At 39.1% G+C, this 17,468-nt stretch overlaps 1 protein-coding gene across 4 annotated transcripts in view; it reads right to left on the reverse strand.

The window, feature by feature from the left end:
- Positions 1–291: 291 nt before the first annotated feature.
- The window catches only part of BRCA2 (BRCA2 DNA repair associated), a 73,072-nt gene continuing 55,895 nt past the window's right edge, over positions 292–17,468 (reverse strand). For all 4 annotated transcript variants that reach the window (XM_044441620.1, XM_044441619.1, XM_044441616.1 and 1 more), the window contains 12 exons: positions 14,906–15,093; positions 13,355–13,525; positions 12,776–13,133; positions 12,161–12,316; positions 11,911–12,055; positions 8,820–8,938; positions 7,865–8,066; positions 6,179–6,345; positions 5,962–6,100; positions 2,486–2,742; positions 2,124–2,267; positions 292–1,896 (listed from right to left, as the gene is read on the reverse strand). In XM_044441620.1, coding sequence (XP_044297555.1) covers positions 1,336–1,896; positions 2,124–2,267; positions 2,486–2,742; positions 5,962–6,100; positions 6,179–6,345; positions 7,865–8,066; positions 8,820–8,938; positions 11,911–12,055; positions 12,161–12,316; positions 12,776–13,133; positions 13,355–13,525; positions 14,906–15,093 — 2,607 coding nt within the window. In that variant the 3' untranslated portion in view covers positions 292–1,335. The remainder of the gene's footprint in view (positions 1,897–2,123; positions 2,268–2,485; positions 2,743–5,961; positions 6,101–6,178; positions 6,346–7,864; positions 8,067–8,819; positions 8,939–11,910; positions 12,056–12,160; positions 12,317–12,775; positions 13,134–13,354; positions 13,526–14,905; positions 15,094–17,468) is intronic.

Below are 17,468 nucleotides of genomic sequence, written 5' to 3' on the forward strand. Positions count from 1 at the left end.
GTTATCAGCAGGGTTCTGTTGGAGCCTAAAACAATGAAGTTAAGAGAGACAGCTGAGCGTGTAAGTTTAGTAAAGTCTGTGTTGTAGGATCATACAATGGTTCATGATTATTTGACCAGCAGCAAAAATGTATGGGTTGGACCCAATTCAGATACATGGAACTTGGCTTCCCCATCTCTTTGTACCCATGGCAGTCACACCCCCACTACCAACTCTGTACAGAGCCTCAGGAATGCTACAACTTCCGGTAGGCTATAATGAAATAGGAAAGGACTTGCCACTGCACACACCTCAATTTCAATCCAATTTACTTATAGTCAACTTTCAGAAGTCCAGTGTTATGACACATATGTCTCCTTTATTGGCTTGTTATAACTATAAGTGAACATACGTTGCTGCAGGACTATGTTGGTTCCTGTAGTCAGTATAATGTTTGACTAATTATACTGACTAATGACCATGAAGCTGATTTTTCAAGGATACCTTTTCTTTCATTTTCCAGTAGCTTTTTTTGACCAGAGGCTACTGCAGTAAAGGAAAAAAATTCAAGGCATCTTTTTCAGATTATTTATTTTCCATTTTGAGATGAAAAACAAAGTCCTTAAAATAATTCTTCTGGAACAAATCACAGATCAAGTGCTATGTTGTCTCCATTTGAAAATACTAATATATGGGGGGGGCATTTGATATTTCCATCAAACCCTGACAGCAACTTTGTGTCTTCCTAGGAGAGGGAAGAATTTTTTTCTGCTTTTTTCCTTCTTTTTACAACTAACAGGCATAGATACTAAAATGTTTTGGAACTGCCTGCCTGATTTTAGCTGAATGCAATCCCTCGCACAACACCTTCCTATATATCCTACCCTACACTGTTCAGAAGGATAGGAAAATTCTCTTTCATGAGTTTCCTTCCACTCTTGGTTCAAGCCATTAAAATGGTTCTGAATGTAAAATGATTAACCCATTGGAAAAAGTGGCATAATCTCCAAAATAAATATTCTGATGTGTGAGATAATATACAAAATCCAGTAACATTGTTAAAAATTAGTGGTATTGCTGAACTGGTACCAGACCCTTGAATACTCTTGTGTAAAATATGCAACTGCAAGATGGCAGGAATTTGTAAGATTTACAGCCATTCTTCTCTTAAGCTGATTATTAATAGAGGATGTTTCCTTTTGTTAATCTTTGAGGTGAAATATGTACAATAGATTAATAAACCTGTACAGACACTTACAATGTTCAAAGTGTAAAAAGGACATTTAAATGTTAACATTTCTAATTAACCTATAGGGGCATTAAATACTATATTTGTTTCTTTTGCAACTTCCTGCATTAAGCTAATGAATCATTTAGCTCCTTAGTAGATGTGTCCACTTCCTTAGCATGGTCCTGTGATACATTTTTTTTCCTAGCAGATTGGAAAGAATTATTCCTTGGTGAAAGATGGTTGGGCGAATCAGTAGTTACTGCATACACAGTTTCATCTGTAGAATCAACCTCTTCTGGAAAATTATTTAAGAGTGTTTGTGTATTTATCATGGCAAGTTCTTCATCAGCAACAAAATTATTTCTGAGAGAAAAGTCAGTCTCATTTAATATTTTCAGAAATGGTTTTTTAACCTTACATTCTGCTCTTTTCAGTAATCTTTCATGCTGAGTACAAGAACTTCGAGGTGGCTGAAATGCCTTTTTCAGAGCTGGAGAAATAAATGTGTAGATTGGTTTTACTGGTGGAGGGTAAGGTACTTGGCTTAGCAGGTCCATTGTTTTTCTCTTCTTATAATCCCTGGGAGTTTCTTCTAATTCTGAGCTCATAAAAACAGCTGGATTTGAATTTGGTGTCCCAAGCTTCAAAGGGCTCTGATGCCTCCATTCACTTCTAGAAGTTTTAATCTAATTTTTAGAGAAGGGAAAAATTCATTAGATTTACATTTCTTCAGTGATTCTAAACACACATGAACTGAAAACTACTAACCTTGAGGTTTTTGTTTTTATTAAAAACTTCATAGCCATTCAGAAAACATTTACACTGATTATGTTAGTAATTTGGTTGAAATTCTAAAAACTCTGGAGTGACGTCTGACTAATAATGTGTAGAATTATACCATTAATGGACTTACTGACTGTGTATTTCCTTGGTTAGTTTTCCAAGGAGATGAAAAAGGATCCAAGCCACATTCTTGCAAGTTAAACATTTGTGGGCAATCTGTGTGAAGCAACTTCATTAGTTTGCATTGTGCATCTTTGCGAAAGCTGCTGTCATTCTACAGTAGAAAAAATAAGTTGTAAATTTTTTAAAATCCTGTTTTTTTCTTTTAAAACATTCAAATATTACATATTTTATGAAATCTTCATTAATACAGCTCTTGCTTACTAATTTAACATGTGGGCATTTTAATAAAATATTTTTACATAGTCTGAGTCCATTGGAAAGATGAGAACAACACCCTGACCCATCTCACTAGAAAAGTAATTATTTTACCTCTATAGTATTCTTCAGTTCATTAAATACTCCTTGGAGATGGTTTTCCTTTGGATGTGAGGAAAATGAAGAAAGGTCTCCAGCAAACAAAGTGGGAATGACTGATCTGAATTCAGACCGCCACTGAAGATTGGTTGCAGAGATCAGTGCAGAAGGGATAATTATGTCTTCAACAGCAAGCTGCTTAAGATCTGTACAGATCTGTACTGCTATTAAGCTATGATTTTTATCTGACAAATACACCATTGTACAGAAACCTGTTCCAGAAAGAAAGCATAGATTTTAACTTGTGGAACATTTAATTTAAAAAAAACATTCAAACTTTTATACTTTAACTATTTTCAAAGTTCAGAATAAAAACAAAACATAAGACAAAATTTACTGCTAGAAATTTCATTTCTGTGTCTGTGATTGTTATTGCTCCCAGTAACAATCAAAGCAGATCTTGATGAAGTGGGCTGTTGTAAATGGCTCAGATAGCTTTGGCTATGAGGCAATATTGAAAGAAAGAGTTCATGACTTTGCAGCACAGTAAATTTGGGCTGCATAGAATTCTGTTTCTTTTGTGCTCTACAGGGATGCTGGACTAAAGCAGGTTTAAGGAAGGAGGGGAAGAGGTACAATAGTTGAAAACTCAAGCCTTTCTGTTGAGTTGAGAAAAATGAGCTGGATTACTCTCTTCTTTCTAGAGAAACCTTTAATGTTCAATGTTCATATTGCTGATTCATACAAGTGCCAAAACCAATAATTTCAGCTTAAATGTTAGAAACAAACTAGAAAGTTGGTAAATTCCTTCAGGGCAGAATTGCCAGAGTAAACGTGGAAATACTACTAAGGATTTCTGTTCCTATTTTTAAATATTTGTTTTTTAAAGCCATGGAGGAAAAAATCCCTCAGCAAATTAATACATGCATTCTGTTCAAAATATGAATTTGGCAGAGAAATCCAGGTAGGACTGGTGTAATAATAAAATACATATGCCATCTCAATATTTAAAGTGCAAGACAAATATACAGAACAATTATCTCCTGCCTTCCCCAAACTGGTACCTTTTACATGTATCAGAAAACAGTTTGCCCCACATTCAGTAACATGAACATTTAACAAGGATTTAAGTGCCATTTAACTGGTAGAAAGGCAGGGTCCAAATGAATAATGCAAGTTTTTGTGCAAGATCTGGAGGACTTCAGAACTTAACAATACAGTTTCTTTTCACTATTAAGAGATCTGACTTGTATTATTACTATTATTATCATCACCACCATTCAATGCTACCTTTCCAAAGGAAAAAAGCTTTTCTGAAGTGGTACACATATAAAATTAAACATTAAAAGTAATTATATCTTTCAATTTTTGTGTCTCATTACATTTGCACTTAATATAAGGTTAATAGTAATCCTACAGTGAAACAGAAAATACACAACTTTTTCCTATATGTTTTTCAATATTTACAAATTACTAGTGAAATACTGGAAATTGTAATAAATTCTTAGTCATGAGGAATGTAACAAAATTTCTAGTATCTTCAAGTCTTCAGTCAAAACATCCTACACAAAAATGCCTATTTTTCTTGTATCCATTTATTGACTTCTTGAGAACTAGATAAAATTTTAATATTAACAGATACCAATATTTTCTTTGTTAATCCAATTAAGTTGTAAAATTGTTCTCCTTATTGCCCTTTTTGTGTTTGTTTCTATACAATATAATAGTCTATGTCTATTTTATCATCTATTTAACATACTAACTAGGTATTTGAATTATATTTTGTGAGAATGTTAGATAATGCTTGGGATAGTACTTTTTATCAGTGTATAATATGTTTAGAAAATGTATTATATCTCTTTGCATTAATTTGTTTTAATTAGTTAAACATTGTTGATTTAAAGCCATAACTATAAAGATAAGTAGGAAAGGAACTTGGAAGCAGAAATTTAAAGCAAATATATTTCTAGAGTGGAGCCAAAAATTCCCTGGGTGTTAAGTCAAAGGAGATGAAGCAATGGTGCCTTGCTTCTTTCAGCATTAGTAAATTAGTAATAGTAAGCAATTAGTAATAGTCGTAATTACTATACTAGTACAGTAAAACTATACTATAATAAAATACAGCAAGTAATTCATTAGAATTATTAAAATATATGGAAATACTTCAGTTAGCTACTGAGGACAAAGTCAAACCAATTCAGTGAAGAACTCATTCATGTGTGTGTATGAATTTTTTGGCTTGATTTGATTATATTTCCAGCAAGTGGGGGTTGGAACAAATGTGTACTGAAGATATATTGTAAAGGGAAATCAGTGACATCATAGGATTTGATAAAACATTATGTCCAATAGTAAAATCTTTATGTTTAAAATACAATATAATTATTGATTGCTTTTATATAATTATTTGACATAGTATTAGGAAAATGTTTCTGCCTATTACAGAGGAATGATTGTATGAAATATATTTTATGTGGCATCACATATTAAAGATACCGTTCAAGAATTGGAAGGACAAATGCAAATAAGGGAATTTAAATAATTACCTTAAACATATATTTAAATTATGACAACAAAGGAGTGATTAAAATAGGAGCAATTAAAGAAGCAAAGGAGCAATTAAAATAAAATGATTTCATTTAAATTTCTCTTAGTGTAATCCATGCATTTTCTAAACAAGCACCAATACTAACTGGTTATTTCAACAACTGAAGCATCCTTTTCAGCTATATCAGGCCTTTATACTTTAGGAGCATATATGCCCATGTGCCTTTCGCACTAAAGAATTATAGCCACTTTGAACCAAGGGAAATTAAGAATTAGGGTATTTCTATATACCTGCCTCTGTCAACATGAACACTTAGCAGTATTTCTTACTTGAAAGTTTTTAAGTAACTTGAACTTTTTAGAAATGCTTAGTGGCTATTGGACTGATCAATGTTCTTCTATGAGATTTAAGCCCAGTTCCACTTATCTGATTAACACTGTAATTCAGGACTTAAGAACTGAGTGCAGAGCAGTATCCATCTAAGAGGACATAAAACAGAAGTGCAAGATCACCCAAGATCACTCTGGAGAAACCCAGACTGGTGTACTATGGAATGTGTGAAGAAATAACAGTCCTGGTTAGTCCAGGAAGATAACAGAATAGTATATATGTTAGTGATAATAGTATATATGTTATTGGGTCATTTATACTGCTCGAGTTATATGATTTCCTTTGGTTCCTTAACTAACCATATTAAAAAAAATCCATGCTCCATGTTGGAATTAGAAGCATAGACCTTGAATGCTTGTAATAAATGTAACTGTGAACCAGATTCTTCGTTAAAGCAGACATTACAGGTGAAGTTTATTTATTTTAAATCTATTTACAGTAAAATGTAAAACATATTTGATTTTTATATACCCTAATTGGGAAGTTTCAGATTGAGAAGTTATACATGATCTTTTTAAAAAGGTAATATAGCTGAGCACTGTTTGTAACATACCTGCACCTTTCCTAAGGGAAATAATATATCCCACCAAATCCACTTCAGAACCGGCTGGTTGGAAAGGGGGTCCCAACATCTTGCTGAACTTCAGACACTCCCTTGGTTGGTAAACTTGTGATAGGATTTCTTGAGAGACCTAACAGTTTTGAACAAGGATATCATAAGGTTATTTGATCATTTAGCTCAATTCACATTTACAGCTCAGAATACTTACTGGCATCTGCAGATACTGAGTTTTCTTGGTGGCTGTAAGCTGTATATTTGTACTCTCAGACTTGCTTTTGGACTGAGATGCACCTAGATGAAAGATCTTATATCGACTTCCTTCCTTTAGAATGTTAGAGACATCTGAGGATGGTCGCCAGATGTTCAATATAACTTCTAAAATGTAAATTAAACAATTTATCAGCCTTCACCATAGGCCAGCCTTCAGAAAGCATATAAGGACAGAATAATTTCTGTCTGAGCTATCCAACAATTTAAGGCAGTATCACGTACTGTTGTGCGAGTTGGACTTACTGCTGGCTAGGAAGCTAGTACAGTGGTACCTCGGCTCACGAACACCTTGGTTCACAAACAAATTAGGTCACGAACAAAAATTTCATTAAAATTTTGATTTGGGTCACGAACTCTGCATTGGGTGGCGACCAAAATTGTAGCCATCTCCACCCCCCCACCAAGTGGGGAGATGGCCATGATCGCAGTTGCTTTCATGCAGGGAAGGCGTGCGTGATCACAGGTGCAGTCCTGCAGGAAAGACAGGCGCAATCTCGGCCATCTGCCCCGTGGCTGTGCTGTGCTGTGCTGTGCTGTGCCAGTCTTTCCTGCAGCAGTGTGCCTGTGATTACGCATGTCTTCCCTGCATGAACAGAACTGTGATCGTGGCCATCTCCCCACTTGGGAGGGGGGGAGGTGGCAGCGATTGCTTTCATGTAGGGAAGGCGAGCGTGATCACAGACGCTCCTACAGGAAAGATGGGCATAATCTTGGCCATTACCCCCCACAACCAGCACGATTGCAGCCATCTCCCCACCCCCGAGGGGGCGCTGGGGGTGGAGATGGCCAAGATCGCGCCCATCTCTTCCTCCCCCAGTGCGCCCGTGATTGCGCCCGTCTCCCCCCCCCACCCCCCTGCACGCCAGGATGACGTGCGCCTGCAGGGATGACAGGCGCGATCTCAGTCATGCTGGGGGGCAGGGAGATGGCCGTGCTTGTGCTCGGGGGGGGGGGAGATGGCCGCAATCTTTGGTGTTCACTTTGCTTCACATTTTTCTGATTTAAAAAATGGTCACAGGATGGATTAACCTTATTTACATTGAACCTTATGGGGAACTTTAACTTGGCTCACGACCAATTTGGGTCATGACCAGAGTCCTGGAACAGATTAAGTTCGTGAGCCAAGGTACCTCTGTACTTCTTAGAATCCTGGAAATGACCCAAATTTTCATTTTAAATGAGACAGGCGAGCAGAGATTTCCTCTCCAAGGTTTTCTACCCATTTAGATTCTGGAAATGACTATTTCAGCTTATTTCCTGAATTGTTCTTGAAAGTGCAATCTTTCTGCTTTGCTAGTGGTGGGTCCCACTGGCAATATTGGATGCTGCACATGGTTGCAGAGTTCCATGGAGAACTTACATTAAAACCAGTAATTAGGAGATAGTAAGACTGTTCCCCTGCATACCAATTTTTTCACTTCTCCCCTTTTCTTTTATTTCTCCATATCTATTTTAGCTTGTAAGCCCATTGGAGTAGGGATCTTTTTATCTACCATTTGCAAAGCACCATGATAATGTACATAGATAGTACTTTAAAACAGTAACAAACTTAGCAAAGAGATTAGCCTGCCTTTCTAGTGCTTATGTACTACTTGAAGAGGATTTGGATTCTAGTCTTACTAACCTTTTACTTTTTCTTCTTTTCTGTAATCCACAATTCGAAGTTTGATTACAGAGGATACATCCCTCCTGCAGGAACTGTGTTCCTCCTGTTCAGCAGATTCCACTGCCTTCCTGAATTCTGCTTCTACTTGTGCTTGCTTTTTATCATTTACCATCTGTCTATGATCATTCAAAGCTTTTAATTGTTCCTTACTGAAATAGCTCTGCAATCACAATGGTAGTATTTGATCAGTTTCATATGCAACACTTCAATAAAACTATTTTATAAGCTCCAGTTCCATAAAAAAATTAGTTTTTTAAAGTGCCTTTTTTGCTTTAAACTCTTCTGTATCAGTTCCAGAACCCAAAACTCTAAATGAAGTACTGAATTATCTATCACTGCATGTGCTATAAAATGTACAAAGCTCAGAAAAAATCTGAATTATTGTAATAATTATACTACTGAATTATTATGAATGGATGTGAACAATCAAAGAAACAAAAGCAGCATCACAATAATTTTTAATTTCTAGTGGGGATGCAACTTGCCAAAAGTTCCATCCACAAGTTCTTCTATGAACTGGTTCTTATTTCACTGCTTCATAGGACATTGTAATTAACCCTATCTTCAATTTACCTGAAAATAATTCTGTAAATCCTCACTAGAAATTAACTGAGTTAACATAAGCTATTTTAATAAATAAAATAAATAACTTCCAAATTCTATTAAACACTACATTTTACTCTCACACTTACACTTTGTGATCAAATTCCAGAAAGATACATGAGCAAGACGACATTTAATTCAGAAACTGGAATTTATATAGATTTTATTGATTTTTAACATGCATCTTCACATGCATACATTCACTCCAACTTGTTCTAAATTCATCTTTAAGATCCTCTAAAAGACATGATTAAAGATGTGCGGGATGCCATTATGTTGATATAAGAGTAGAAATAAAATCTGTCCTTACCTCCATGTAAGCAGGATCAGCAGAATTAAGAATCGCTTCATAAAGCTCTGCACCATCTTGTAAGGAATGAATTTGCTGTCTTGTTAATACATGGGATCGCAGTACCCTTTTGCCTTCATCTGTTTTTAAGAAGATTGCTTACATTTAGAACCACTTCAGAAAACAACATTTCTGAGAACTAAAGACTGCATTAAATTAGTATAAAATTAGATACAATTAAAATGCCCAAGAAACAATTACCACTCTCTAGTCCAGGTAAGCCTATTGACAATTCCAGAAATGGAATACACTCCCGCAAATTAAAATAAAAGCATTTTTAAATCATCCATTTTTATATGCCTTGGAACTAGATTTAAGAACAGGCACAACTTTGTTGGATACGTAGTTCACACTAAAAATGCAAGGCACAGGAATAAAGACCTTCTTCTTGGACCAGACATTTCCAGAATAGAAACAGAGAAACAGAGCGAGCCAGAAGGGGTCTCCCAGGCCATCTAGTCTGACCCTGTGTGCATGTCCAGCCTATCTTTGAACACCTTCACCGATGGGGCCTCAACTACCTCCCATGGAAGCCCATTCTATACCCTTGGGGTCCTGTCAGGAAGTGCTTCCTGGCATCTAAATGGAACCTTGGTTCCCTGAGCTTTGTTCTGTTGGAGTGCATCCTACCTTCCTCTGCAGGAGAGAACAGGTCTCTACCCATCTCCGTGTGACATCTTTGACATACCTGTATGTCGCCAATAGATCCCCTCTGAGTCTCCTCCAAGCTGAAGAGACCCAGTTCCTTCAGTCTCACCTCATACGGCATCCCCTGCAAACCGGCCACCAACCTTGTGGCCCTACCCTGCACTGACTCTAACCTGGCTATATCCTTCCTGTAATGAGGGGCCCAAAACTGAACACAATACTCCAGTTGTGGGCGCACCAGAACTGCAGAGTGGTAGTAATACCTCTGCCACTTAATAGATTAATCAGACTGCCTGCTGAGGCAACACCAGAAGGTAGATACCAACAGTTGCTGATAACTCGTGTTGCTCCTGCAGCTGTCACTTCTCCATCTGGAAGAATCTGGCATAAGAACCTAAATTGACATAGTCCATAGTTGTATGGCCTCTTATAGGGCCAGTCACAAACTCTCAGCCTGATCCAGGTCACAGGGTGGTTGTTGTGGGGATAAGACTGAGCGCAGAAGAATTATGTATGTTGCTTTCAGTTTGTTGTAAGGACAAAGTGGGATATAAAGTTAATGATGAATAGAAAAATGATTCTTACAAAAAACACAAAAACTTACAAAGGCAGTTATTCAAAATGCTTTCCCAGTCCCAACAAATTCAGGGCTAACTGTGAGTCCATAGCAGTATCAAGAATGTGTTAACACCTATGCTTATCACAATGGCAATTATGTGCAAGGGCTGAAAACTAGCCGGAAAGGAGGAAAGCCAATTCCCTTCATCTCTGAAATTCATTCAGGGGAAGCAACAGCATCCAACCTTAGAACGTAAGAAAAGCCATGATGGATCAGATCAAATGTCCATCTGGTCCAGTACTCTGTACACATGATGACAAACCAGCTGCCCACGGGATCCATCATCTAGGATGAGTGCAAGACCTCTGCCTGCCCAAGCTCATCAGCAACTGATGTATGCAGGCATAAAACTTCTGGTAAAGGATGTGGCACATGGCCATGGCTAGTAGCCACTGATAGCCTCCTTCTCCATGATTCTGTTGAATCTCCTTTTAAGGTCATCCAAATTGGTGACCATTACCACTTCCCATGGTAGCAAATTCCATAGTTTAACTACATGTTATGTGCAGAAGTATTTCCTTTTATCTGTCCTAATCCTCCCACCAGTCTGGTTCATGGGATGACAAAGGGTTTGAGTGTTATGGAAGAAGGAGAAAAATTCTTCCCTCTCCATTGTTCCACACCATGCATTATTTTAAACACGACTATCATGTTTTACTTGCCTTTTCCTAAGCTAAACCATCCCAGTTGTGGTAGCCACTCCTCAAAAAGGATAATTTTTATTGCCTTTCTCTGTACTTTTCCCAACACAATAATGTCCTCTTTCAGGTAAGGTGACCAGAACTGGACACAGTATTATAAGTATGGGTGTACTTACAATATATGAGATTTGTATAAGAGGAGTAAGATCTTGGCAGTTCTTTTTTCTATTCCATTTCTAATTATGCCTAGCATGGAATTTGTCTTTTTCACAGCAGGTGTACACTGGGCCAACATTTTCATTGAACTGTCCACCACTACTCCAAGATCCCTTTCTTACTTAGTCACTGCTAGCTCAGATCCCATCAGCCTATACTTGGAAATTTAGGATTTTTTGCCCCAACATCTCTTACATTAAGCTGCCTCCATTTGTTAGGAGAGGAGGCTGGCTGATGCAGCAGTGGGGCAGAAGATGGACAGGGGTATCTCACCCATTCAGCTCTCATAATTAACTTGTCCACTCCAACCCAAACCAAAGAAGCTCAGCCCTGAATATAGGGAATCCAGCTAGAGATAGCTGCTTTGTATTATGTATCTGTTATAACTTATTTCTACTAGGATGCTGTTTACCACATTCTGCTCAAAATCAAATTTTAAATCTTCAATTATAATTTCATGTGGAACACAGCACCACATGGGGCAGTACTAATACTCTCATACTCTCTCATGGATGTAGATAAGAGCATTCCTGAAGGAAATCCAGCACTGAACTTGTTATGTAGAAACCTGGTTTGTATGTGAACATATGATCCATTTTGGAGAAACAGAGGCATTAAGTTACAGTAACTTCCAGTGCCTTCCATCAGAAGTAACCATCTCCCTCTTGACATTGCCTCATATGCCTTATGCCTTATCAGTAAGCTGCCCTACTGACTTCCAATATTCTCAGCCTGTTAACATGTTCCCTGCCACCTACAAATGTTTGTAAACAATTTGATTTTTAATCACACATTACAACTGCAGATGCCAAAGGTCACCTCAAGAACCAGCCCACAGAATACAATTTCATAAATTAAAACATGTCTGCAAAACATAACTGAAATTACAGCCAGTATTCTAAAAATAATTAAGCTGCTTATAGTTTACCCTCATTCTTTTCAAATTCAGCTTGTATTTTTGCAAGCAATGCTTCTAGGGCTTTTTGGCGGCTTTCAGCATGCTTTGCAGCTTCTCTTTCTTCAGCTCGGTCGTTACGAAATATGTAAGATCCTGTTGATGTTTTTTCCATCCACTGCAATAAATATTAATTGAAAATTAGTAGCTACCTTCTTGGTTTTAGTTTATGTCACAAGCAAATTAGTTATAATGACTCTAATCACATATCAAAGTACTTTACCTGTGTGGGATAAATTCTTTGAACAATGACATCAGTGCAACCAACAGTCCCACCATCGCTAAAGAGTGATGACAAAGGCAAAGAGAATGCCCGGGGATCATGATAATATCCTAATTTGGCATACCATCGAGCACGCCGAGTACTGTTAGCTGAAATCTAAAACAACATTATTAAACTTCTGTAGACATAGTTGCTACAAAGTGGTCCAGTGGTTCTGTAGATTCGTACATATGCAAAGGCACAGGCATTTACCACACTTGTAGGTCCACATATTAGTTTTGGTTAAACTCTGCAAGCAAATGGGGCTGAACTTTACAATTTATTATGTGAAACAGATAGCCTACAACACATTTTCAAATGTGGTTTGGATTTGGGGAAGCTCATTAGGGGATCTATCATAAGACAACAGAAATTTGTGCTGTATAAAAATTTTAATAAAAGACCCCAGACCATAAACTTACACTTTGGAATGCTAATACAAGAAGGAAGAGGTAGGGAATTAGAACCTATGGAGAATATTTTTTCCTCTCTACGTCACCATCTCTTAAGAAAGGGAGGGGGGGAACGGGGGGGGGAGAGAGCGAGAAACAACTTGAAAAAGTTGTTTTATTTTACCTTTAGCATAAGAGATTCTGGTGCTTCCAAAGGAGTTGTTGCATTCTCAGAACCGACAAGTTCTGCTCCATGTACAATGATCTTCTGGCCTACAGTCAGCCTCTGTCTATACAGCAGCAATTGAAGAGGAGGGTCAAAAATAGCTCTGATTCCATACCAGCCATCTGTAACTTCAACCACTGCAAATTCTTTTTTGCTTTCCTCTGCAGTGCTTTTATTACCAGAGATTTCAGACATATTTGAACTTAATGATATGATTTTAGAGATGCATAGTATGATTGTTTTAGCAGCAATATCATCTCTCTCCATTATCCTTTTGATAGCTGATCGATGACTTTTGTCAATCTCCACATCATACCTTTCAAAATAAAAAGTACAATTCCTTCAAATTAGATGAGAGAAAAACATTCTTAAGAGGCAGTTTTCTGCTAAAATCTCAGTGGTAACTTTTAAAGACCAAACTACATTTCTCTGTGATAGTAGATATATAATTGCAGATATAATTAAAATTTAAAACTATGAATGTCAAGAATCATAGATGTAATGTAGAAGAATCACATTCCAAGCTGTGTACTATACCTGTACTTTAGCTGAAGTAGTACACTTTCCGGTGTCAAACATCTATTGGCAAATTCTTGTGGAAATGCAACTTCCGTTGCTGCCAGTTTCCATATGATCCATTTATAATGGTTGTACACCCATGCTTTTGAAATAAGCTTTGGATCTACACCAGGAGTGTCACACAAAGCCCTGGGCAAAATTAGCAGAATATTTATCGAATTATTAGAAAATAACCTTTTCATTGACCAACATAGAAAAGACTCAAAATGACAAATACTATTAACAACTCAACCTTTAAACACCTGTTTGAGAAGACTTACTAAAAAACTATCCCCAGAGGCTTGATCCATAAATAATATGGCATTCTTGTCCTCTTAGCCATGCTTAGGAGTTAAGGAATGCTTCCTGTGTTAATCTTCAGATGTTTCCCCTGTGTTTATGAATGTAACTCTGGTTATGAATATTTACCTCAATTTTTTTTCTAATCATAGTTAGCTCCAAGCCATTGTTAGGCAAACTTACAGCTACATCAATGCTGCCCCAGTTAAAATACATTTAATTTCCTTCAGTTCAGTGAAAGAGCAAATGTTTAACTCTCCTTCACTAAAATAAACTGGACTTAAGGTACTAAACACTGGCTAAACGATGGCCTTCTATGTAGATTGCAATCAGAAACTAGTTATGCACATAGTAGCAAATAATTTTTAAAGACTCCCTAGCAGGAACACAAATGCACACCACTAACTAATCTTGTTAACAGTTAACTTGTAGGAGTAAAGAGTAACTGGCTGTACAAACATTTATCATTATCAGCTATTTATTAAATACAGAGTTTCCAAATCAAGTAGATATATAAAGAAGCATTTGAAGGGAATTAAAGCTAAATTTTCTAAAGCACATAGAATTAGGTTTTTATAGCTTTAACACAAGTCTATCTAATTTAGTTATCTGTAATGGAAATACATAGTTGGATGAGATAGCTAATACCCTGGAAGACAGAAATCAAATTCATAGTGGTTTTGATAGGTTGTAGTGCTGGATTGAAAATAACAAAATGAAATTTAATAGGGACAAATATCAGGTTCTGCACCTAGTAAAAAACAACAAATGCATAGTTACAATGGGGGGGGGGCACTTGGCTCAACAATCCTACAAGTAAGAAGGATCTTGTATTCAGCTTGTGGTCTACAACAATTCCGAGTCAACTATGTGGTGTGGATGCAAAACAAGTAAATGCTATTTTGGGCTGCATTAATGCAAGTAGCACTTTTAAATCCCCTCTACTCAGCACTGGTCAGGCCTCCTCTAGATTAGCATGTCCAGTTCTGGGCACTGAAGTTTAAGAAAGATGCAGACAAACTGCAAAAGGATCAACAGAAGGCAACAAAGATGATCAGAGAACTAGAAACAAAGCTCTATGAGGAGAGACTGAAAGAATTGGGTATGTTTATCCATGAGAAGACTAGAGAGAGAGATGATAGCACTTTTCAAGTACTTATAAATATGTTCCTAAGTGTTACATTTAATAACAAACTTCTTAATTAAGCATGCAAATTGCTAACAGGATACCTGTAAAATTCTTCTTTTCCTGCCCTTCCTTCATCATTAGGAATAAGATATCCTCCATCAGCCAATTGTAGTCCATGCCTTTCTAGAAAATACTCTTTGTTGAAAAACTCCTGCATGACAAATTGATAATCTTCTGCATTCCTGCTGTTAATTTTTATGCACTGCCTGGAAACGCCAAAAGCATACAACTGTAAGAGTAAGAAACAAGTAAAATACTTTAGTGTTAGTCAACATGCCTATTACTGAAATGTCAATATGCATTCCTAAGAGAAAAAAAATAACTATTTCCTGAATATTAAACATTTAAGATTATGACATCAAGGGCAAAAAGAAATGGGAAATGCTTTATTTTAATTATTTTTGAAGAATGATTTTAGAATTGTAATGTTTAGGCCCTGTAAAAGTACAGTGAGAATGCTGACATACAGTGATCAGATCTGAAACCATGTGTATATTTGTACTGAATTCAAACTAATTAGATGTCAAGGCATGGAACAGAAGTATAGCCATGCATTGAATAGATTTTACATTTTCTTTCATAATCAGGCTCCCATAGAAGAATTCAAAGTTTTGTAGAACAAGCCTCTTGAAATCAGGTTGCTATTATTGAATACAATTCCTGCCAAAGCTCTTCTTGATCAGCATAATGTTGAGGTGACAGATAGGGTCATGGTGAGACCAAGGCCTCTTTTGGATCTAATGGCTTATTGCTTATTGTTATAAGAAAATTACAGCAGGTTCTGGGCATGCCAGCCTCTCTTCTTCCATCATGACTAGGATCAGGCCATGAAACTTTTACCTTCTGGCTTAGAATAACCACAGTTAAGCCCCAAGTCCAAAGCTTCACAATCTATAGTTAGGCTTTTCTATGCTTGTTAAAATTAAAATTTAAAATGATAGTTTATGAACCTGGCTTGCTTTCCTAACCATGGTTAAAATATGGTTAATTTGCGACCCATAAAGTGCCGGTGGCAGCCCGGGAGAACCAGCACGCCGGACGGGGCCCACCTCCTTCCGTGCCGCCTGGACCATCGTATCGCCGCTTTGCAGCAACGCCCCCGTGGCCGCCGGCTGCCGTGCCGCCCTCCGTCACTGCCGTTTGGGGGCCGAGTGGGGGGCTGGACTAGCCAGGGGCCATGTTTTAATTGGTCCACCTGCTGTGCTGCACTGCACTGTCGCTGCTGCTGCCACCAGACTGGGGCGTACCGCCGAGCCGGGGGCCAACTGACGCCACTCCTGCGGCCATCGCTGGACCACCCTGGGCATGGAGGATGCCAGGGCCACGCTAGACCCGCCGCCAACGGCACAGAGGAGGATGCTGCCATCTTCCCGCCTGACGGGTTTCCACGCCCCTCCATGCTCCCCCCCCCGCCGGTGCTGGTGAGAGCGATGCCGGTTTGGGGTGGGTTGCGTGGGCGGGTGCCGGTTTAACCAGCCAGGCCCGGCCTGGGGCAGGGCGGACCTGGAGCTCCCTCCCCCCACGGACATCGGCTGCATTCCGCGGCTCAGTTTACCTGCTGGGCCGCACTGCGCAGTCACTGCCGCTGCCACCGTCGCCAGATTGGGGCACATCGCCGAGGGAAGGGGGAGTTTTTTGATTGTTTTTATAATTTTATTGTATTTTAATCTGTTTTAATTTGTTTTTATGGAGTCGTCCCTGGTCATGTTGACGTTTGTGTTTCCTGGGGAGCGCGGGGGCGCCGCCATTGGGGTGGTCATGGGCAATGGACGTAACAGCGGTGGGGGCTTAACGTGTCCACATAGAAGGAGGGACAGATGGTTGACACCTTTCCCTCCTTCTGGTTTTGCCCCCAGCCAGGGGGTTCCAGGTAGTCTTGTCAACCGCCCCTTGGGCCTTACGGTGCTGCTGCTCAATGCCAGGTCGGTCAACAATAAATCTTCCCTCATCCATGACTTGATTGTGGATGAGGGGGCCGACCTGGCTTGCATAATGGAAACCTGGGCGGGAGAGGGGGGGGATGTCGCCATCTCTCAAATATGCCCGCCCGGGTATCTGGTTCAGCACTGTACACGCCCGGAGGGGAGGGGTGGTCACTTTGGTTTACCGACCCTCCATCTCTCTCACGGGACTTCCGGGCCCTTCGAGACCGGGGCTGGAGTGCCTCTACTTGGTGTTGGGCGACCGAAACAGATTGGGGATTCTGTTGGTGTACCATGCACCCTTCTGCCCAACAGTCTCCCTGCCTGAGCTGACGGAGATCGTCTCGGACCTGGTGTTGAGGACCCCCAGGATGCTGGTCCTGGGGGACTTCAATCTCCATGCCGAGACTGGTCTGACCGGGGCAGCTGAGGACTCCATGGACTCCATGATGGCCATGGGGCTGTCTCAGCATGTCTCCGGCCCAACCCATGAACGTGGACACACTCTGGACCTGGTTTTCTCGACGGGGCAGGAAGAGCATGGTCTGAGGGTGAGGAATTTATGTTTGACTCCCCTGTCATGGTCAGATCACTTCCTGGTGAGGTTTGTGCTTGAGAGCGACCTCTCCCTCTGCAAGGGGGCGGACCCACACAATCGGGTCCGCACCCTTGCAGAGGGAGA

This window comes from Varanus komodoensis, unplaced genomic scaffold (assembly GCF_004798865.1).
Source record: "Varanus komodoensis strain SLA01 unplaced genomic scaffold, ASM479886v1 scaffold4, whole genome shotgun sequence".
Classification (NCBI taxonomy): Eukaryota; Metazoa; Chordata; class Lepidosauria; order Squamata; family Varanidae; genus Varanus; species Varanus komodoensis.